At 40.1% G+C, this 22,400-nt stretch overlaps 1 protein-coding gene and 1 long non-coding RNA gene across 3 annotated transcripts; both read left to right on the top strand.

The window, feature by feature from the left end:
- The first annotated feature begins 454 nt into the window (after nt 1-454).
- PRDM4 (PR/SET domain 4) lies at nt 455-19,390 on the top strand. 2 transcript variants are annotated; one of them, XM_079715888.1, is made up of 10 exons: nt 455-599; nt 3,231-3,416; nt 4,780-5,574; nt 7,821-7,970; nt 8,991-9,109; nt 10,075-10,160; nt 10,929-11,056; nt 11,690-12,004; nt 13,614-13,782; nt 19,067-19,390. In XM_079715888.1, exons 1-10 carry the CDS (start codon nt 467-469, stop codon nt 19,377-19,379), a joined length of 2,394 nt encoding a protein of 797 aa, XP_079572014.1. In that variant the 5' UTR covers nt 455-466; the 3' UTR covers nt 19,380-19,390. The 2 variants fall into 2 exon arrangements, with proteins under 2 accessions (XP_079572014.1, XP_079572013.1); XM_079715887.1 differs by having other exon boundaries at nt 466-599; nt 8,970-9,109.
- A 217-nt stretch (nt 19,391-19,607) lies between these two features.
- LOC307060970 lies at nt 19,608-20,774 on the top strand. The gene is made up of 2 exons (XR_013811165.1): nt 19,608-20,100; nt 20,585-20,774. It is a non-coding gene; the product is annotated as an uncharacterized lncRNA (long non-coding RNA).
- The last annotated feature ends 1,626 nt before the right edge of the window (nt 20,775-22,400 follow it).

The following is a 22,400-nucleotide window of genomic DNA, read 5'->3' as shown; positions in this document are numbered from 1 at the left end:
TACACGATTGGTAATCTAATTCAGACCCAGTATCACTTTAACCCCTGGTAAAAGGAATTAGTAAAAATTCTTTGAGTAAGTTAAAACAGACTGTCTATAAAACTCCTGGTTTGAAGTAATAAGCCGGTTGGAGAAACTAAATACTGTGAAGGAAAAAACTTAGGTGAATTTAAAAAACAAGCCCTCGTTGCCAGTGTGCTCTAAGGATTGCAAACTTTGCTTTAGATAGTGTGCTTAGGGTTTGGAGCAAGGCACACCTGAGTTAAATCCTGTTTCTGCTATATGACGGCTGAGTTAACATCTCTGAAACCCAATGACACTAGTTATCAGGGAGCTGTGAGCATAGAAATGAAGTCATAGTTGGTTAAGTCCCATTTCCCCACCTCCATTGTTTCAGGTTCTTCAGTACCTTAAGAGTCACTGAGGTAATTTTTTGCATAACTGGTTGTGTCTGCTCTTTCTTAGGATGAATGAAATGAACCTGAGCCCAGTGGGGATGGAGCAGCTGACTTCATCCTCTGTGAGCAATGCCTTGCCAGTCTCAGGGAGTCACCTGGGGTTGGCTGCCTCACCCACTCACAATGCCATCCCGGCCCCAGGTGAGTGGTAAGGGAGAGTGACTGAATTTCAGCACTTAATTGCATTATCAGTCCTAAATGGAGCCTACAGGGGGGTCAAAGCCCCTTTAAGAGTGGAAGGGAGAAGCCCAGCAGGTCTAAATGGTGGTTCCACATGTGGCAGCAATTTTTCTAGAGTACTGAAGCCCTAATGGATAGAATAGGAGTAGCGGTTTTTTTCTGGTTGTTCTCTTCTTGGGTTAGTGGCCTTTTGTCTAGAGCTGTAGTTGATGTGGCATTTTATCTAGGGTTACCCCTTCATCTGTTTTCCCCCTTGGCATTCTGTCCCTGGGTTATTAGGAGAGAATCAAAGTTACTGTAATAACTATTCCTAGAACACATGGGAAATTCAGCTTTATTTTCTATGATATCAAACTGGCAACAACTGCAAACACACCAGGCGTAGAATTATGGTCAAAGAGGAGGTTTCAGAGATGGAGCTCCTACATAGAACTCCCCCTGAGCCTCAGTACTGGGACAGAATAATAGTATAGGAAAAGCTCATTTTTCCCCATCGCTGTACTTTTAAAACCTTTTTATCTGGCTAGTTCAATTTTTTCTTTCTACTGAAATGGAAACGAAACAAGTAAGCCATTGAGTCTTACAGTGGCAAGATAGTGATTCTTTGGTCTTTGACATTGTAATGTATTGGATTTTATCAAAGTAAGAGTTAATGTTTAAGAGTATTTTAAATCTATTAAGTTGTTTAGTTCTCTATAGAGAATTACCTGCTTAATTACTAATATGCAGCCGTTAGATGAGGTTTGTCGAAACTAGGGTCTCTTCATATTTCTTTTAGTGTCCACAAAAGAAATTTTTAAAAAAATTTATTACTTCTTAACTCATTTGATTATCTCTTAGGCATTCCATTTAGTGGACACTCTTATTGAGGAGGAAAAACCTATTAAAAAATACTGCCACTGGCAAAAATAATGCGAATCAGCACTGCCCAAGTTGGTGATTGTTCATTATGATACGTAGGCACAGGGTCACTTTAGCACTTGCGGATAGATATAGTCCAAGGTAAATATAAAGTGCAAATTTTTAAAAATCATGAAGTACAGCATATATACAAAAGATTATATGAAAATATGTATGTACAGTTTTACATTTAGCTTTACATTAATTTCCAAGTAGAAGCATTTTTTAAAAAATTAATTAATTAGTTTATCTTCTTGGCTGCACTGGGTCTTTGTTGCTGCACCCAGGCCTTCTTTAGTTGCGGTGAGTGGGGGCTACTCTTCGTTGTGGTGCACGGGCTTCTCATTGAGGTGGCTTCTCTTGTTGCAGAGCACAGGCTCTAGGCACACGGGCTTCAGTACTTGTGGCACACGGGCTCAGTAGTTGTGGCTTGCGGGCTTTAGAGCACAGGCTCAGTAGTTGTGGCGCATGAGCTTTGTTGCTCCGCAGCATGTGGGATCTTCCCGGACTAGGGTTCTAACCCGTGTCCCCTGTATTGGCAGGCGGATTCTTAACCACTGCGTCACCAGGGAAGCCCAGAAGCATATCTTTAAGTGAAACGTTTTCACCATATAAAATGGAAAATATAATAAAGTGCAAAAATAAATTAAAAAACTCTGGGGACTTCCCTGGTGGCACAGTGGTTAAGAATCCGCCCGCCAGTGCAGGGGATACGGGTTCGAGCCCTGGTCCAGGAAGATCCCACGTGCCATGGAGCAGCTAAGCCAGTGCTGCGCCACAACTACTGAGCCTGCACTCTACAAATACTGAAGCCCGTGCTCCGCAACGAGAAGCCACCGCAATGAGAAGCCCACGCACCGCAACAAAGTGTGGCCCCCGCTTGCCACAACTAGAGAAAGCCTGAGCGCAGCAACAAAGACCCAAATAAATAAGTAAGTAAATGAATAAAATTCTAAAAAAAAAAAAACCAACTGTTCTATCACTACTCAGAGACCACTCTGAACTTTGATATATTTCTTTGAACTTTGGTATGTTTCTTCCCATTCTTTTTATCTCTAAATAATTTGTTTTCTTAAATTGTATTTAAACTAGGTGTTTAATTGTAATTAAATGCTTTGATACTTAAGAGCGATAGACAACTGGATGATCAAGTTGGCATTTTAAAACTAACTTGACTAAATTTAGGATGTCTTGTTTGTGGATGTCTGCACAACACTACCTATCTGGGGATGTAAAGGGCTGCTAGGTGAGATTTTTGCCCATTGCAAAAACCTTCCTAAGAGTTGAGCAAGTGATTACAGAATTTTAAAGTACTTACTTTAAAAAAAAAATTAATTAATTTAATTATGGCCTTGTTGGGTCTTCATTGCTGCGAGCGGGCTTTCTCTAGTTGCGGAGAGCGGGGGCTACTCTCCATTGTGGTATGCGGGCTTCTCATTGCAGTGGCTTCTCTTGTTGCGGAGCACGGACTCTAGGCACGCAGGCTTCAGTAGTTGTGCCTCGTGGGCTCTAGAGCGCTGGCTCAGTAGTTGTGGCGCACGGGCTTAGTAGCTCCCGCGGCATGTGGTATCTTCCCTGACCAGGAATTGAACCCATATCCCCTGCACTGGCAGGTGGGTTCTTAACCACTGCGCCACTAGGGAAGCCCTAAGATACTTACTTTTAATGGAGGAAAAAAATTTTTTTTTGTAGGGCTGCCAGTGGCGATTCCAAACCTGGGTCCCTCCCTGAGCTCCCTGCCTTCTGCTTTGTCTCTCATGCTCCCAATGGGTATTGGGGATCGAGGGGTGATGTGTGGGTTACCTGAAAGAAACTACACCCTACCTCCACCACCTTACCCCCACCTTGAGAGCAGTTACTTCAGAACCATCCTACCTGGTAAGTGTTATAGTTATTCAGGAATTTAGAAGAAAGAATTCAGCCAACTCTTAACTTCAGTTCTTCAAGACTTGAATAACACTTTTTTCTGTTTGTCACTATTAGATATTAATCTATGTGGGAAAAAATTGTTCATATTTATGTACTTTTCCTCTTAGAACATATAGATAACATATTAGCAGTTTGACTAAGCTTAATTTCTTAATGGCACATAAACAATTTTTCTCATCTCTATCATCTCCTTGGTTCAGTTTTTATAATTCTGCAGTTGTAATTCCTATCAACCACATGTCCTGCTTACAGTGTCATTGTTTATTATAAATTAAGGTTTATTGAATTTTTATTCTAGAAGTATTATATATTCATTTCAAAAAATTTAGCAAATAAGGAGGAAGGGGAATCATTCATAGTCCCGTCGTTCATCTTTTTGGTGTACTTCCTTCCTGTCTTTTATTTTTATGTATAGGTTTTTACTGTTTCTCATAATTAACACTATATAGTACTTTCTATACAATTGTGTACCCTTTTTTTTTTACTTAATATTTTTCTCTATTTTTACATAGTTATTTTTCCCAACTGCTATGTGGTTTTCATAATTATCCTTTTTAATGACGCATTATATTCTACTGAGTGGATATTCCATGGTTTATTATATCAATCTTTATTGTTGGACAGTTTTTTCCAGTTTTTTAAATTACCATATATGAATGTCTTTGTGTATAATATTTACGAAATGCATTTAGGGGAGATTACCATAAGTGGAATTTCTTGTGCAAGAGGGTATGAACATTTTTGAGGTTATCATTATAGATACTTTCCAAAGAGGATTTAGAAATTTAGGCTCCTACTGGCAATGCAGCAAGTACCATTTCACCACATCTTCATAAGCACGAGTGTTCAAATATTTTTTTCTGTTTTAATAAAGCAGGTATAATTGTGACTTGTTTTAAATAGAGCCTAATGTTTTATGATAGTTCAATAAGTTAAAAATTATATTTAATTTTTATTTTTCACATGGAAAATCTGCTTTTAAATGATTTTACCTTTTAACTCTTATAGGGCAGATTTCAGCATCTTAAGACTCAGGAACTCCAGCCATGTATATATTAAAGGCAGCATTTATAAGTGATTAATTTCTAGTGACTTCAAAGGAACATAGTTAATTTTTTATGATTTCTGAGTTTCACAGGAAAAACTGAATTGTGGTATATGTATGTTGCTATTTATAAAGTATATAGATAGCAAACCAAAGAAATAGGTAGGAGATTATTTTAATTTAGTTACATTTGTAAGGAATTTGGAATTCTTTATATTTAACAATATACTGAAAAATTCCTGATATCTCATCTTTTCCTTTTCTCAGGCATTTTATCTTATTTAGCTGACAGACCACCTCCTCAGTATATCCACCCTAACTCTATAAATGTTGATGGTAATACAGCATTATCTATCACCAATAACCCTTCAGCGCTAGATCCCTATCAGTCCAATGGAAATGTTGGATTAGAACCAGGCATTGTTTCAATAGACTCTCGCTCTGTGAACACACATGGTGCCCAAAGTCTTCATCCCACTGATGGCCATGAGGTGGCCTTGGACACAACAATCACTATGGAGAACGTCTCTAGGGTCACCAGCCCAATTTCTACGGATGGAATGGCAGAAGAGCTTACCATGGATGGTGTTGCAGGCGAGCATACCCAAATCCCAAATGGCTCCAGAAGTCATGAACCTCTGTCTGTGGATTCTGTGAGCAGCAACCTTGCAGCAGAAACTGTAGGACATGGTGGTGTGATACCCATTCATGGGAATGGCCTGGAGCTCCCTGTGGTCATGGAGACAGACCACATTGCAAGTCGGGTCAACGGGATGTCTGACAGTGCCCTCAGTGACTCCATCCACACCGTGGCCATGAGCACCAACTCTGTAAGCGTGGCACTCTCTACCTCACACAACCTCGCCTCCCTAGAATCTGTTTCCCTCCATGAAGTTGGCCTAAGCCTAGAACCTGTGGCTGTCTCCTCCATCACCCAGGAGGTTGCTATGGGGACAGGTCATGTAGATGTGTCTTCAGACAGTCTTTCTTTTGTACCACCTTCACTGCAAATGGAAGACTCCAATTCAAACAAGGAAAATATGGCAACCTTGTTTACAATTTGTGAGTGTGCTTAGCCTTTTTCTTTTGGAGATATTGATAGAAAGGGCCATCATCCTTAACAGGTTTAGTCAGGTGTTAAGGGAGTATAGAAAGTAACTAGACTTTGGAACTTTTATTTGCCTTTGTATTGTCCTTTGCATTAATGTGGTGCCTTTTCCTCAGGTAAGCCAAACAGTATATAGACATTTTGTTGGTTCTTATAGCATCTTCCTGAGGTAAGGAAACAGTCATTTCTGTATTTTACAGGTAAGCTTAGCCTAATAATACTTAAGGTATTTCCCAAGATTTCACAGATAGTTAATTATAGAAGTAAATTTCAGTAAGGTATTCTGTGTGACATGCCATTTGCTTTTTCAACATAAGACAGATTTACTAGATCATGTGTAATATAATTCACATATGCATTTTAAAGTGTACAATTTAGTGGTTTTTAGTATATTGACAAGGTTGTGCAACCATCACCACTGTGTAATTCCAAAATTTTTATCGCCCCATAAAGAAACCCCATTAGCAGTCACTCTCACCCCTGCCCCCCATTCTCAGGCAACCACTAATCTACTTTCTCTGGATTCACCTATTAGACATGTCATATAAATGGAATCATACATTACGTGGCTGTGTCTGGCTTCTTTCCAGCATAATGTTGTGATGGCTCATCCATGTTACAGCATGTATTAGTACTCTTCCTCTTTTTGGAAGAAGAATATTCCATTGTATGCATATACCGCATTTTGTTTATCCATTTATCTTTTATGAATATTTTGTTGTTTCTCCTTTTTGGCCATTATATTCAATGCTGGTAGGAACATTCATGTACAAGTTTTTGTATGAACATATGTTTTTAATTTTCTTGGATATATATTAGGAGTGGAATTCCTTGTTTTGAGGAATTGCCAGACTGTTTTCCAAAGTGGCTGCACCATTTTACATTCCCAGCATCTGTGTATGAGGGTTCCATTTTCTCTACATGTTTGCCAAGACTTTTTTTTTTTTTTAATACCCATTGTAGTCGGTGTGAAGTGGCATCTCATTGTGGTTTTAATTTGCATTTCCTTAATGACTAATGATGTTGAACATCTTACATGTACTTATTGGTCATTTGTATATCTTTGAAGGAAACCTGTAAGCATTTTTTGCAGTATGAAATCTGAATCTCCTTTGTTTGAAGAGTTAACATCGTTTCTTGTTAAGAGCATTGGAGAATAAGTTCTCATAGAGTGTAGGGGATCTCTAGTCTGATATTCAAAGAATTTTTAATCAAGTAGTACTCGAAGAAGTAATATATTATTACTGCTTTGGTTAAATATGAAAACTTACTGATATTTTATGCCGTTTAAGTGGTAATTTCTAACGGATTGCTTAGGAGAAAAAGGCACCTAGAAGGCTGTGATTCTAAGGTTTATGTATTTACAACTATTTTGTGAATGAATTTGGAAAGTTTGAACACAATCATTGACTAAATAGGGTCATGAATACTACTGTTAAGGTAACAGCGAAAAAGGAAAGTAAAAGAATAGAACAAAAGGTTTATAGAGAAGGAGGACACTCCTGAGCTTGTAAAAGTGAAGTTACAGTAAGCACAGAAAACAGTTTATGAATTCAGCATTTTTTCTGACAATGCAAAAAGACCGCATGAACAATAAGAATTAAGAATGTTAAGGAAATATGTCTGCAAGAATATGATTCACCTGCTGTTACAAAGAGCAGGTTGCATTTTTTTTTTGTCTTTAAGAGCTTGTCATCAAAGTGTGATCAGCCAGTTTGTTAATAGTGAAGCAAAAGAGCAGTGGTGCAGCTGGCTCTGACTTTGTTGTGCTCTATTGTCATCTCTGTTTTGGCTTTGCATCGCTACAGCATTTCAACTCAGTTTCCTCTTATAGTTTGGTAGAATTGGAATCTTTTGGACTTTAGAACATCATATCTGAAGGTATTATCTACTCAATGTAACGATTAATATACTTGATTCTTGAAGTATGTAGGCTTATTTTTTGATCAGTCTTTCTCTTACGCACTGAATAGAAAACTTGTCCAGTTGGATCAAAAGAAAAATATCAAATATTGCTGAAGAGAGATATAACAGTGGATATATATTTTAGTGTAAGAAAGTGGTTCTTTGATCAGAGAATTTCTACTAGAACCTTGCTTCGTACTGGTTACATTTTAATGTATTTAAATAAAAAAGCAGGTGGTCATTCATTTGCCTGCTAGAACTGACCTCATTTATGTCTCGAATTTCCCATCTGCAGGGTGCACTCTCTGTGACCGAGCCTATCCCTCAGACTGCCCAGATCATGGACCGGTGACTTTTGTTCCTGACACTCCAATAGAGAGCAGAGCGAGGCTTTCTCTCCCAAAGCAGCTTGTTCTCCGCCAGTCAATTGTGGGAGCAGATGTTGGTAAGACCCTTGGAACCATAAAACCCCATCAGAGGTTCTTCTTCCTTTGTAGGGTAAAGTTGTAAAAGTGGATGTGTATAATTTAGTGATTATTTGGTTGACCCAGAAGTCAATTTATAGCTGAAGATTTATCCTTTTATGGAATATTTGTCTTGTCCAGTGGTGACAGCAGTACATCAAGTTGAAAACTTTATTGGGAAAGTTCCCCTTTCTTAGAATCAGAATTGAATAGAGGAGAGAATCCTAGCCTGAGTCTTTGAAGACTTGACTTTTATTTTCAGCTGTATCATCCACTACCAATAATCATGACAAAGCACTCCTTGAAACTTAGTTTCTTTTATAAAACATTGAAAATTCACCATTGATAACTTTTTTATCACTAAAGATATTTGCATCAGGTGTTTGTAAATTGCCTAATACTCCTTAGGAAAAGGTAATAAGAAATGTAGACTGCCAAATTATGCTTATCCACATTGGAATTTCACATGGTATCTGAATCACTGTGCCATTCTTTGAAAATACAATACTAGGTTCGTTATTCTTTCAGGTGTAACTTAGGCTTGGGTCAATTGAAAGCATTAAACAGCTTAGATAATAAAGAGCAGTGCTTTAAGCACAAGTGAGCTTAGAAGTTTGATTTATTTTATAGTAATTGCTTTACTTTTTTATGATAGAATGATGTTCTCTAGTCTTTTTTATGTATCAACTCCAAAATAACGTATTTGGAGGGACATGGTTTGGTTCCTTGTGTATGAAAATGGGTTCAGGAATTTCTGATACTGCTTCTTACTCTGCTTATTTCTTCTGAGCCCCTATGAGCCCGTATCTAATCTGTTTATTACTTTTTCCTTATTTACAGGATAGAACCCATAAGACTTATCTACCTCAGGAGTGCTAGAATATCAGTAGTACTTAGGTTCATTGAAAATAAGATTCTTTGCATGAGTTAAGCTACTCTCTTCTCTATCTGATTAGATGTTTAAATCATTGATTGTGTAGTTCATGTCCTTCCACTGATAGGTGTATGGACTGGAGAAACCATTCCTGTGCGGACTTGCTTTGGGCCTCTTATTGGCCAGCAAAGTCACTCCATGGAAGTAGCAGAATGGACAGACAAGGCGGTTAATCATATCTGGAAGGTCAGTGTTTATGAAACTTTTCTGTGACTTTTGGATGCTTTTACTGTAATGAGGTAGTTAAAAGCAATGTAAAAGTCAAACTTAGCCAAGATTCATACAGTGCCTTTCACTTATCAGTCGTTTAATAGTACATTCTTTCTGTTCTTGGTAGCCAACTTATTATACATAGCAAAACATCAGGTATTGAATATGGAAGATAAACTGTTTTAGTCTCCATTTTGTTAGTTAACCCAATGATTATTCATTTTTATTACTTGTGGCAGCTGAGGCCATGCACTTTGTTTATATGTTGAAAGTCTTATTTTGTAATCAACTAAAACATTCCTCAAATATTTAGCTCGGGAAACAATTCTAGAATTGGAAGCTAAGATTATTTCTCTAGTTTTCTAACGGAAGGGGCTAGAAACTTAAGTTTTTTATATAAACAGCTATTCCTATAACATGTTTATATACAATCTTAGTCAATAGGTTGAGAATGATGCCTGCAAAAATTGAAGTAAGGGGGAAATGGGTCTTGTGATAGTTGGAAAGGTAGAGTGCCACTGGCATTGGGGACTTTAATTGTGGTATCCAGGAGTAAACATAGAGGAATGCTACGTGCATTGGAGAAATAATGAGAAGAGGTGGTTCTCTGACCTTAATGTCCATTCATGTGGTAGGTGGTGAAGACAAGTAGACTGTTTTTTATGTCTTTTCCAGTGAAGCCAAAATGTGAATAATCAAGAGCAACATGATTCTATACACTGAGCACTAACTGTAGGTCTCTAGTGGTCTTTATTGTATTGCTGGAAATAGGGGGACTGGTGAAATGACAAACATGTGAGAAGACAACCATGTATTTTCACACTGACTAGGAAAGTTGGTACCTGCTGCAAAGTAAATGAGATTATTGCTAGACTAAACTTAGTAGCATTGTGTATCACTTGTCAGTTCATCTGATGTGTGTGTTTGCCTTTTGTTGACAGATATACCACAGTGGTGTCCTAGAATTCTGCATCATTACAACTGACGAAAATGAATGTAATTGGATGATGTTTGTGCGCAAAGCCAGGTAAGAGTAGACTTGGATGAAAGAAATAGTTACCATTTGGATGTTTTTCAGTAGGAAGCTTTGAATAAAATAGGGAAGAATCGAAGAATCCAAATCACAGTGATATCTGAACATACCTTAAAGCCTAAGGCTTTTCACCTTCTTCACCCCAGTAGTTGTTGACTAAGGGTTATTATAAATAAAATATAAGAAACTATCCTTGTTTTATGAACAGTTTATTCAACTTACTAATGCAGTAAGGAATGGTACAATTACCATTGACCTTGCAAGTGGGTACCTTTTCTTTATATTAGCTATTAGTCAACCCCTTAGGCTGCTGTTGTGGTTAATTCTCGTTCAGCTGTCTATTTCTGTGTCTTTGTCATATTGTTTTAAGACTTTATTTATTTTTCTTCCAGTAACAGACTGTAGTATTTCTGACTATAAAGGACGATATTGAAGTAAGAATTCTGTTTCTATGCAAGTTACTCCTAATAGGTAGTATAGGGAATTAGAGAAATGACCCAGAGAAATAGTACATCTAAGTTTTCATATAGGATTTTGCTGTAGGGATATGATGTGTTTAGTATATATTTCAAAATTAATATGCTTGATGGGAATTCCCTGGTGACCTAGTGGTTAGCATTCTGGGCTTTCACTGCTGTGGCCTGGGTTTAATCCTTGGTCGGGAGACTGAGATCCTGCAAGCCGTGTGGCACAGCCAAAAAAATTTTTTTTAATTAATAAAATAAATTTAATATGCTTCATCTGTTAAATGTGATAACTTAGGAATCGGGAAGAGCAGAACTTGGTGGCTTATCCCCATGATGGAAAAATCTATTTCTGCACCTCACAAGATATCCCTCCTGAAAATGAACTGCTTTTTTATTACAGCCGGGATTATGCTCAGCAGATTGGTAAGTTTATGTAAGACTTGTTTGCTATGAATCTAGCATAGTAAAAGCACCAAGGACCAGTAGTAAAGTTTTGGTAATGATTTACATGTAAGCTGAAACAAATCACATACCTTTGTGTATGTAAAAGCAGGTGTATGTTAACCCCATGTTAAAAGTGTTAAAATCCGTGAGATTCTTCATAAGCTTAATTGTTATTGACCAGGCAGTATGAACTTTTGTGTTAGGACTTTGATTTGGGGAATTTGAAGTTCCTAAGTTCCTTTTGAACCATTACAATTTAATTTCATAAAGGACAGCAACGCTTCTTGAGTTGGTTTAACCTTCATAGGCTTTTTCTTGCACTGTGTCATGATGACAAGTGATGTTTAGGAGTTTGTGTATACTACAAAATCTTAAGTTTTTTGCCTAGGAAAGGTGCCTTATAATCCAGTATTTACCAAGTGTTCCCTATGTATGTGCCTGACACGCTATTTGAGATGCTGGGACTAGAGCATTGAACAAGATGTTTTAATTTTACAGGTAGTGGGCAAGCTGGAAATTTTGGTAGAAGGGAGAATTATAAGCAACAATTACTAATATCAACAAGTTTTAAAATTTAAGTATCAGGAGACATTGAATAATCTTTCTCTTAAGGTGTTCCTGAACACCCAGATGTGCACCTCTGTAACTGTGGCAAGGAGTGCAGTTCCTATACAGAGTTCAAAGCCCACCTGACCAGCCACATCCATAACCATCTTCCTAGCCAGGGCCACAGCAGCAGCCATGGGCCAAGCCACAGCAAAGAAAGGAAGTGGAAGTGCTCCATGTGCCCCCAAGCTTTCATCTCTCCTTCCAAACTTCATGTTCACTTTATGGGTCACATGGGTATGAAGCCCCACAAGTGTGATTTCTGTAGCAAGGCTTTTAGTGATCCCAGCAACCTGCGGACCCACCTCAAGATACATACAGGTAAGTTGTGTTGGACCATCAAAGTGGAATTTTGCAAAATTAGAAATTAGTAAGGCCTTGGCAGCAAGATAGTCTTGCAGGTAGAGTTGAGATCAGTTGTTAGAAAGAATCCAGCTGGCTGCCAGCAGGACTTTGTGGGGTCATAAATCTTGGGATAACTGTGCCTCCTCAGAGAGTATTACTCTCATTATTAAGATGCTTCACTTTCTAGGTGCCCCCACCATAGTTTGAAGGTGACTGGAAAAATGCAGTTAACAATCAGGAAGTTGATGTATGTGTTTGGACCTAAAGGGAATTCAACAGAAACAGCCTGAGCCTCCCATTAGAGCTCACCCCTGGTCACCAGCCACAGCCAGTTTCTTTCCTTTGAATATTGCTCAGTAAACACTGCCAAAATTTGTTGAGTTTCTATTTTCTAAACTCCATACAAACCAACCCCTTTCTCTTAGCACTTATTTTTTTCACTCACTTTTTTACTTTGCTATAAATTAACTGTTTTAGTTTTCATTTTCTTGGCTGGGTCATTCATTCTCCAAATCTTTGAAAGTAAAACTTTTCCTCATTCTTTTCCAATAAGACTGAGTAGTCGCAGCAGAGACCATATGGCCCACAGAGCTTAAGATTCTGACTGGCCTGTAAGAAAAGGTTTGCTAACCCCTGACTTAGAGTAACTTTATTTCTATTTATTTATCTATCTATCTATCTATCTATCTATCTATTTATTTATTTATTTATTATTTATGGCTGCGTTGGGTCGTTGCTGTGTGTGGGCTTTTCTCTAGTTGCGGCGCAAGCGGGGGCTACTCTTGGTTGCGGTGTGGTGGCTTCTCTTGTTGCGGAGCACGGGCTCTAGGTGCACAGTCTTCAGTAGTTGCAGTGCGTGGGCTCAGTAGTTGTGGCTCGCGGGCTCTAGAGTGCAGGCTCAGTAGTTATGGTGCACGGACTTCATTGCTCCGCGGCATGTGGGATCTTCCTGGGCCAGGACTTGAACCCGTGTCCCCTGCATTGGCAGGCGGATTCTTAACCACTGAGCCACCAGGGAAGTCCCTATTTCTGCATTCTTAAAAGGATTTTATTTCATCCCTGGTTTATGAGGTTATATTAGATGTTTTAAAAAAGAATACTAAAATGTAGGTTGTAAAAATATGTTTGCTTATAGGCAAGTACTAGATTTCATGAGTTTTTAAAAAAAAAATAGTTGAATTAAGTTGGGCACTGGGGTTATAAGTGATTTTTTTTTCCAGAGTTTATATCATGTGTTAGCTATAAACATTAAAAAGTGTGTGTGTGCGCGCGCGTGTGTGTGTGTGTGTGTGTGTGTGTGTGTGTGTGTGTGTGTGGGTAGGTAGGTAGGTAGGTAGGTAGGTAGGTAGGTAGGTAAGCAGTCCTAGGAGGTCAGATTTGTTACCTTCACTGGCTTTGGTCACAGAATATAAATTCAGTGGCTCTGAGTGGCTCTGGGTAGACAGTCCCAGAAAGTGAAGTTCCAGTTTACAGTCAGTTCTGTTTTATTCCTGCCTCTGCCACATACCCATACAATGTGCCTCTTCATCCTGAGAATGCTCGTGGCAGTTTTATTCATGGTGTGGTAATTCGGGTTGATGTGCAGGTCAGAAGAACTACAGGTGCACTTTGTGTGACAAGTCTTTCACCCAGAAGGCTCACCTGGAGTCCCACATGGTTATCCACACGGGCGAGAAGAACCTCAAGTGTGATTACTGTGACAAGCTGTTCATGCGGAGGCAGGACCTCAAGCAGCACGTGCTCATCCACACACAGTGAGTCGCCTGCATCCCGACGCCCCTCGGGCGGGGAACGAGGCTTGTCAACTGGCTCCTGCCTTGGCACCTGTCGGTGCCTCCTGTGTTCCGCGTAGCCAAGCAGAGGTTGGAAAACTAACGTTTTGGTTTATCCTGGAAGATTTCACTTGTTTGTTTTTCTTATTTTTCACCTCTACTCTCTGTATTTCCTTTTTTTTCATATTTTCAAAACATCATTTCATTAATTTAACAAATTTCTAAGTACCTCCTTGATGCCCAGCACTGTGCTAAGTGGTGAAAATACAAAGATGAGATGGTCCTTGGATTTAAAGAGCTCGGAGAGCATTAAGAGACAGAAGAGTAGTTGCTGTACTGTGTTGCAGATGTCAGGGTAAGCGCTGGGTCCTGAGAGACCAGAGAGGAGGCCCCAGCCCAGCCTGCAGTGTCCTGGGAAAGTGTCCTGGTAGTTGGAGCAAGCATTAAAGGAGATAAATTAGAGTTATTCAGGGAGACAGTGAAGGGTAAGGGATGAGAATACTGTTCTAGACAGATGAAACGGAGTATGCGAAAAGGACTGTGAAATGCGAGTGGTTCTTTTCTTTTCTTTCTTTTTTTTTTTGGCTGCGCTGTGCGGCATGCAGGATCTTAGTTCCCTGACCAGGGATCGAACCTGTGCTCCTGCAGTGGAAGCACAGAGTCATAACCACTGGACCACCAAGGAGGTCCCGCTAGTGGTTCTTTATAGTTAGAGCATTGGGTGTATATGAGAGCGAGGGAGAGAGAGGCAGCAGCCAAATCATGAAGAGCCTTTTATCCAACTAAGAAAATTAAATTTCATTCTGGAAATAATGGAGAGTCACCGAAGCATTTTTCCTGCCTATGTACCAGGAACTATTCTGTGCTTTGTGTGCGTGCATGTGTGTATTTTAATTATGGCATAAAACACAAATTTTACTGTCTTAACCATTTTTAAGTATATAGTTCAGTAATGTTAAGTGTATTCACATTCTTGCACAGGCATTGAAGGGTTTTAAGGGAAAGAATGTCATGGTGAGATGTTCTTTTTTTTTTTTTTTGAGATGTTCATTTTATAAAGATTACTCTGGCAGCAGGAAAGGGTGATTGAAGGAGGAGAAGGCCAAGTACTGGGAGACCTATTAGGATTTTATTGCATGGATCCAAGTGTAATTAATTGCCCAGCCTGTGTTAGTTACAGTAGTAGTAGAGAGAAGAGAACAGATTTTGTGGTCCAGAGCCTTTAGCAAGTGTTAGAAGAGGGAGAAAACATTAGCTTGAATTACTATTTAGAAATCCATAAAAAATGGAAACTTTATGTTCTTATTATGGGTTTTAGATAAATATTTTGCTTTCATATCAGCTCTTTTATCTGATTCATAGCCACAGTGCAACCTGAAACACTAAAACATCCAAGGAGTCTGGATCTATATTCCAAACTCTCAAAATGACCTTTTAAAACAAAGTCTTCATTAAGTGGTTTCATTCTTAGTATGAAATTTTAGAAATTAGACACACTAATTATCAAATATTAGATATGATTGTACATAATTAGAGCTGAAAGAGATCTCTGGGATCATTTATTCTAGCTGCTTATATTAGCTTGAGCTGCCATAACAAAATACCATAGACTGGGTGGTGGCTTAAACAAAAGAAATTTATATCCTTAAACTTCTGGAGGCTGGAAGTTGAGATCAGGGTGCCAGCATGGTTGGGTTTTGATGAGGGCCTTCTTCCTGGCTTGCACATGGCTGCCTTCTTGTGTCCTCAAATGGTGGAGAGAGCGAGCAAGCTCTGGTCTCTCTTCCTCTTCTTATAAGGGCACTAATCCCATCATGGGGGTCTCATCCTTATGACCTCATCTAAACCTGATTACCTCCCACAGGCCCCCACCTCCAAATACCATCACGTTATGAGTTAGAGCTTCAACATACCAATTTAGGAGTGGGGGTGGGGGATGACAAATATCCAACCGATAACACTGCTCATGATAATCAGCTGGGAAATGTGAAAAACAGTGATTGGTGCCAGGGCCCCAGCTCCAGGGATTCTAATTTAGTTGGTCAGGGGTAGAGCCCTGGCCCTGGTATTTTTAAAAAGCTCCCCAAGTGAGTCTAATGTCCAGTGAGTGTTGAGTGCTACTGAGTTGATCCAAATGAAAGACTTGTTTCACAGTATCTCTGGCAAGTGGCTATATTGTTACTTCTTGAAAACCACACATAAAAAGGAGTTATTCTCTTTCTTGACCTTGACTTTCTATTCTTTCAAGTGATGCTTGAATTTGCATTTGCTTTTATGGTAGCCATTTCACAGCATAATGAAATAGAAATTATTTTGAGATTAGTCATAACTGCTTATCTCCTTTTGGGTTGGAAATTGGCTTTATCAGATATTGACCAGTGAAAGCAATTTTCTTAAATGTGGATCTGGACACTTTCTCATGATGACAAAATATAATAAGCCTCTGCCAAACTCCCATGGTATAAAAGTTGTTTTCGGACTGTCAAGACTTTATGCTAGTATAAGTCATTCATAAAAGAAGCACCATTCACCCAATGTATATATATATATATATATAAATATACATTTTGGCTGCACCACACAGCTTGCAGGATCTTAGTTCCCCAACCAGGGATTGAACCCAGGCCCTCGGCAGTGAACGTCCTAACCACTGGACTGCCGGAGAATTCCCCAACCAATATTTCTGGGGTTTTTTTGTTTGTTTTTTTTTTTTTTTTGGTATGAGGACCTCTCACCACTGTGGCCTCTCCCGTTGTGGAGCACAGGCTCCGGACGCGCAGGCCCAGCGGCCATGGCTCACAGGCCCAGCCGCTCCGCAGCACGCGGGATCCTCCCAGACTGGGGCATGAACCCGCGCCCCCTGCATCGGCAGGCAGACCCTCAACCAATATTTTTGAATGAGACTTCCTATAGAGATCATTGGTAAAATTTTCAGATGTTTGTATCTTTACTTTTAGGCATTTCAAAATGCATATATTAGTATTGGAATTCATTCTATTTATCTGCTTAGAAAAGAACTATAGCCCCTAAAGCCAAATGTAGGAGTTGTTCCTCTCCCAGTGTTCCCCTTGTAGTATAAGGCATGGGACTTTGCCCTTCCTCTAAGAAAGGAACTTGAGAGTAAGAGTGGGGCGCTTATTCCTTAGGTCATTATCTTAGCCCTGTGGCTTTGTGATTTATATCTCCAACCTTATATAACTAACCATTCACTCAGCATCTCTGAGTTCTGGATGTCCGCTAGGCAGCTCAAACCTGATATGTCCGAACCTCAACTCTTCGTATTAACCCAACAAACTTGATTTTCCCCAGTGTTCACCGGCTCAGAAAATGATACCACCATTCATCCCAGTGGCTCAAGCCAAACACCTTGGAGTCATCCTCAACTCAGTCTTCCATTCTTTCCTTCATTCAGCTCTTGCCTGGTTGAGACCACCAGCATCTTTTTTATGGACAACTTCAGTAGTGTCCCAGCTGACTTCCCTGCTGCTCTTCTCTCTCCTCATCCATTCCCCAACACAGATATACACACAGGTGCCACACACACATGCTGTATTCGTCCATAGTGGCCAGAGTGATATATTTAAAACATAAGTCAGATTGTGCACATCTCCAGTCGTGATTCTTCATTGACTAGAAGTCCCTTCATGATGTGGTAGTGGTACTTGGCTACATGTCCCACTCCATCTTTTATTGCTTTTCTCATACTATTCTATTTTACCCACATTGGGCCTCCCCTTGCTACTACTTCAGCATACTGAACACAGTCTCAGGGCCTTCGCACTGTACTTCCTCTGCCTAGAAACTTCTCCCTCTGGATATCTCCCTGTCTTCCTACCTCACTTCATTCAGGTTTCTGTTTAAGTTCGTCATTTCCTCAGAATGGCCTTCCTTGATTATCTCATCTAAAACACGACTCTGTCACTCTTACCTGGCTTCATTTTTTTTAATAGTATTTATTACTATCTGATATTACATTATATATTTTTAATTTGTTTATGGTGTGAGTCCTCCACTAGAATGTAAGCTCCATGAAGGCAGGGACTGAGTTTTCCCTGTCCTGCAGCTCCACAGAATTCTTCTCTGCCACATCCTGCTGAGAGAAGGTGGTAGAAATGCTAAGGAGACCAGGCTTCAGAACTTTCCACTGCACCCTCACACTCCATCAAGGATTTTAAGCCCCTTTTATTTGCTTCACATATTGGACTTTCATTAAGACATAGGATTCAGCTGCTCAAAAAAAGAGTTAAAAAATTCCTGCTCTGTGTGATCCCTAAGTTTCTTTTCAGCTCTAAATGTCTAGGCCAAGTTTACTCCACCCTTGACACTACTGACATCTTGAGCTGGATAATTTTTTGTTGTAGGGGCTACCGTAACACCATAGTTAGATACCATTGTGTATTGGTCAGTTGGCAAATGTTTTCAAATTTGAGTTTTCCAGTTGGTAAGAATGTGGGGCAACGGGAACTCTCAAATGGCTGTTGATGGATGTGTATATCAGTACAGCCATGTTGGAAAACAGCGTAGCATTATCTAGTAAAATTGAAGATGTACATATCCTTTGATCCAGCTATGCCTCTCCTGAGTATATGCCCTAGAGCAGCAGTCCCCAATCTTTTCGGCACCAGGGACCGGTTTCATGGAAGACGGTTTTCCCACGGATGGGGGACGGGGATGGTTCAGGCGGTAATGCGAGCGATGGGAAGCGGCCGATGAAGCTTCTCTTGCTCACCTCCGCTGTGCGGCCCGGTTCCTAACAGGCCGCGGACCCCTGCCCTAGAGGAACTGATGCGTATGCAAATCCACACACCAGTGTAGAAATGTTCATAGCAGTCTTGCCTGTGGTGATAAAAAACTGGAAACCACCAGAATACCCATTAACAACAGACAGAGCCAGTGCCACAGATAAGTTGTGGTATATTTGTAAGTAGCTTACAGCCATGGAAGAGAGCGAACTACTGATACAGCAGCTTGATTGAAATTCAGAAACATCATATTGAGTGAAAGAAGCAAAACACAAGAGAGATACATACAGTACGATCCCATTTACGTAGAATTCTAAAACAAGCAAAATCAGTCTATGGTCTTTAAACTACAAATGTTTTGACTCTTCTATATGATACATCTGTAAAAAAAAAAAAAAAAAAAAGTTTGATTCTACTCGGGTAGAGCTTCTCTGACACAGGTCTGAGGTTGTGCAGAATAAGTGTGTGCCTCAGTTGTCATTTGTAACCCCAAATCAAATGTTTTTTTCTTGTGTTCCTCTTAGAGAACGCCAGATCAAGTGCCCCAAGTGTGATAAGCTGTTCTTGAGAACAAATCACTTAAAGAAACATCTCAATTCACATGAAGGAAAACGGGATTATGTCTGTGAAAAATGTACAAAGGCTTATCTAACCAAATATCATCTCACCCGACACCTGAAAACCTGCAAAGGGCCCACCTCCAGTTCATCAACGCAGGAGGAGGAGGAGGAAGACGACTCGGAGGAGGAGGAGCTCGCGGACCCTGTGGGGGCCGAAGGCTGCCGGGTTAGCAGTGCTGTGTATCCCGCAGACGAGGCTCTGTCTACACATAAATGAAAGAAAAGGAAGCCAGCTGGTTCGGATGGCAAATACAAAAGGGAAAAACACACATGACCAGTTATCCACTACCGTGGTTTTTATATAAAATAATTTCTGATTTCCTTCCAGCCAACAGTCAAAACAGACTAAATGGGAACGGATAAAGCACTTATAGAAGAGTATCCTATTGAAAACACTTTAAGAAAGATTGAGAAAAGAGCATGTATCCTATTTTTAAGTGGCGTATGGGGAGGAAGGTGTCAACTTTTGAGATCTATTCTTTATTTACATAATTGGGTGATACATTTATGCCTGAGTCAGAGCTGCTCTCTGCCCAAACAAATCAGATTTATTTTAAATTCTTTCATTATTCCATTTTTCTCCCAACCCACTGATTTGGTAGCACTCTAAACTTGGTCCCTGCCTTACAGTCATCCTGATTATGGTTCTGGTGTTTTGTTTTATGCAGACTTGTGACTTAAGCTCATACCAGAATGGATTGGAATATAACAACGTAAGCTTGTTACTCTTGACTGCAGCTAACAAGTTTAAAGCACCACCTACCTTAATCTCTTCTGGCTGCTTGGGAGTTCAGGGTAGATCTTGCTTCCCAAAATTTCAGCAGATACCTAGAGGGCAGATAAAAAAGGGAGCAGCCAGGCAGTAGGCACTGATGGAGAGAAGAAAAGGAGAGATGCCTGGGCCACTGTCCAAGAAACTAGCTGTGATGGAAGCTGGGGTAAGAGATCTGGTGGTTGTTCCTTAGAGGTCTTTGTAGGTTTAGACATGTCTCTGTCTCCAGTGAAGCCTCCAGCACCTCGACGAAGGGGATCTGGGGGTGTAGCAAGCCAAGTAATGCCTGCTGCATTGTCTCCTGATAACAAGGACATGTGGACTCAGCTGGCAAAGTGGTACCTTGGCCCATGGAAGGAAGGAGGGAATGATCCTTCCTATCTAGCTTACCCTATGAAAAGGATCAAGACACCATTAAAATGTTGCCAACTCAGAATGACAGATGACATATTGATGCACGTGCAAGGTTAGGCCTTCCCAGTTGTCTGCAGTGAAGGACCTCATCAGTTAAGCATGGTGGATGCCAAAGGATTTGGGAAGTGCAGAAGGTTAAATGGTCACCACGAGGGTGTGTTTTCAGGGTCCCAGCTTAATTCATCTACCCATCTGATCTTTTCACCTTGTCTCTCTCATGCATCTCCTGCTTTCAGCAAGAAGCAAACACATCTTGAAGTTGACGGTTGATGGAACATGCTGTCCTGCTCTAAGGCACGACCTCGGGGCTGGAGTAGAGAGAACCTTGGTGGGAAGGTTTTGCTGCTAATGTATTTATGGAATGAATGTATTTCATTCAAATCTGTATTCCTCTAGGAAGGATTAAAATAAAAACTTTTTAAAAAATACGATTCCTCTTGTAATCTCATTTTGTGGAGGGAGAGGAACGAGTCTTTTTAGGGGAAAATGAGGTACAACTTGAGTTTTTGTTAAGGTCAGAAGCGGAGAAAGTATTTCCTAAGTACTGTGGCTTTGAAATCATATTTTTGCATGCTTCTGCATAACAGTGCTTAGATAAACGATGCTCCTGCGTTTCCAGCTCTCATCCCTGCCCTCTTCCTTCCTCAGGTAGTGCCTTTACTTTGCTGTCTCCTTGGAGAACTACAGGTCTACAGTTGAGGGAGTTGGTGAGGTATGGTGGTTAGAGGTGGCTCTCAACACTGGGTCATGAAGGCTTCATCAGGGAGCTCTGGTGGGACTGAGGCAACTCAGCTCAGCCTTTTGAGCTGGTAAAGGCATCCTGGTGGCAGCGACTCCTGTCCCCAGGAAACCATCGGTGCTAGAACTACAAACACCCTTTCTCCCTTTAACTCTGGCTCATGCTGGGTTAAATTTCTTCATTTCCAGGTGCTAGTTGAAGTGCTGCCCAAGATAGTTAAACCTTATGTAAAACAGTAAAAGAGGAATTCTGGGAAATAGTTTAGGTGAAAATGTAGCCGTTGCTTGCTTTACAACTGTGTCTTCCATTTTTTTTTTTTTTTTAACCTCTTAGACTTAAGTGACACATTATAAGTCATTCTCACAAGATGAGTAAATTAGTAGCTGCCCCTTTAACAAGATATTACTCTGAACCTTCCTTACCCATTGCAGGTGGCCTCATCTGTTGCTGCTGCTGGGATCATTCTGCTGTTGGGTAAATGGTCACATTCAGAGGCAGGATATTATGCGTGTGGGCTCTGTAGCCCTGCTGAATGTTCTCCAATCTGGGCGTTGCTGCACGATGGTTTGGAAGCTTAGTCAAGTTATGTAACCTCTCTGTGCCTCTTTTTACTTAACTGTAAGCAGAGACTACTACTAAGAGTTCCCATTTCATAGTATTTGATGTTAATTCATGTAAAGGGCTGGCACAGTGCTCAACATACAGTGAGCACTGGCTAATATTCTTTAGTTTTAGATTATCCTAGCACAGATTTCTATCCTTAAAATACGGCTATTCATGACCCAAGAAGTCCTAGATTTTAGTAAGACAAGTAAAACTGGCATGACTTGAATTTTCAAGGCCAAAGCCTAGAAACTATTTAGTTTGCAGTCTTCTTGTAGATCAGTATATGTATGTTTGCTGTTTCCTTCCTTAAAAGGCGAGTTGCAGTTTTGCGTGTGTGCTGAGTTCCTCCGTACGTCAGAGGGCAAAGAGGTGACAGGATCTAGTGTGCTTCAGCCTTTTCAGCCTATTGACCTATATTCACACTTCCTAGTGTGTCCTGAGGAACATAAACATTGCCAGAGCTATCAGCCCCTTATTAAGTATGTAAACTTGTATTACCTGATCACCAAGCTGCATCTTAGAGTCAAACACTCAAAAACATAACTTCAGGTATATAAATGATATCATCTGTTATGGGCAGAATTGTGTTCCTTCAAAATTCATATATTGAAATTCTAACCCCAATACCTCAGAATGTGAGTATATTTGGAGATAAGGTCTGCAAAGGAGTGATTAGGCTAAAATGAAGTTCTTAGGGCATACCTTAA

The sequence above is a fragment of the Hyperoodon ampullatus genome, assembly GCF_949752795.1.
Source record: "Hyperoodon ampullatus genome assembly, chromosome: 11".
In the NCBI taxonomy this organism is placed as follows: domain Eukaryota; kingdom Metazoa; phylum Chordata; class Mammalia; order Artiodactyla; family Ziphiidae; genus Hyperoodon; species Hyperoodon ampullatus.
This window is presented reverse-complemented; position numbering and strand designations above follow the sequence as displayed.

Excerpts from the sequence above, each read along its gene's own strand:
- PRDM4 (XM_079715887.1), top strand. The coding sequence starts at position 467 with ATGAATGAAATGAACCTGAGCCCAGTGGGGATGGAGCAGCTGACTTCA. Across the intron at positions 3,417-4,779 it reads CTTCAGAACCATCCTACCTG|GCATTTTATCTTATTTAGCT; the intron begins GTAAGTGTTATA and ends TCCTTTTCTCAG. Across the intron at positions 11,057-11,689 it reads GGATTATGCTCAGCAGATTG|GTGTTCCTGAACACCCAGAT; the intron begins GTAAGTTTATGT and ends CTTTCTCTTAAG.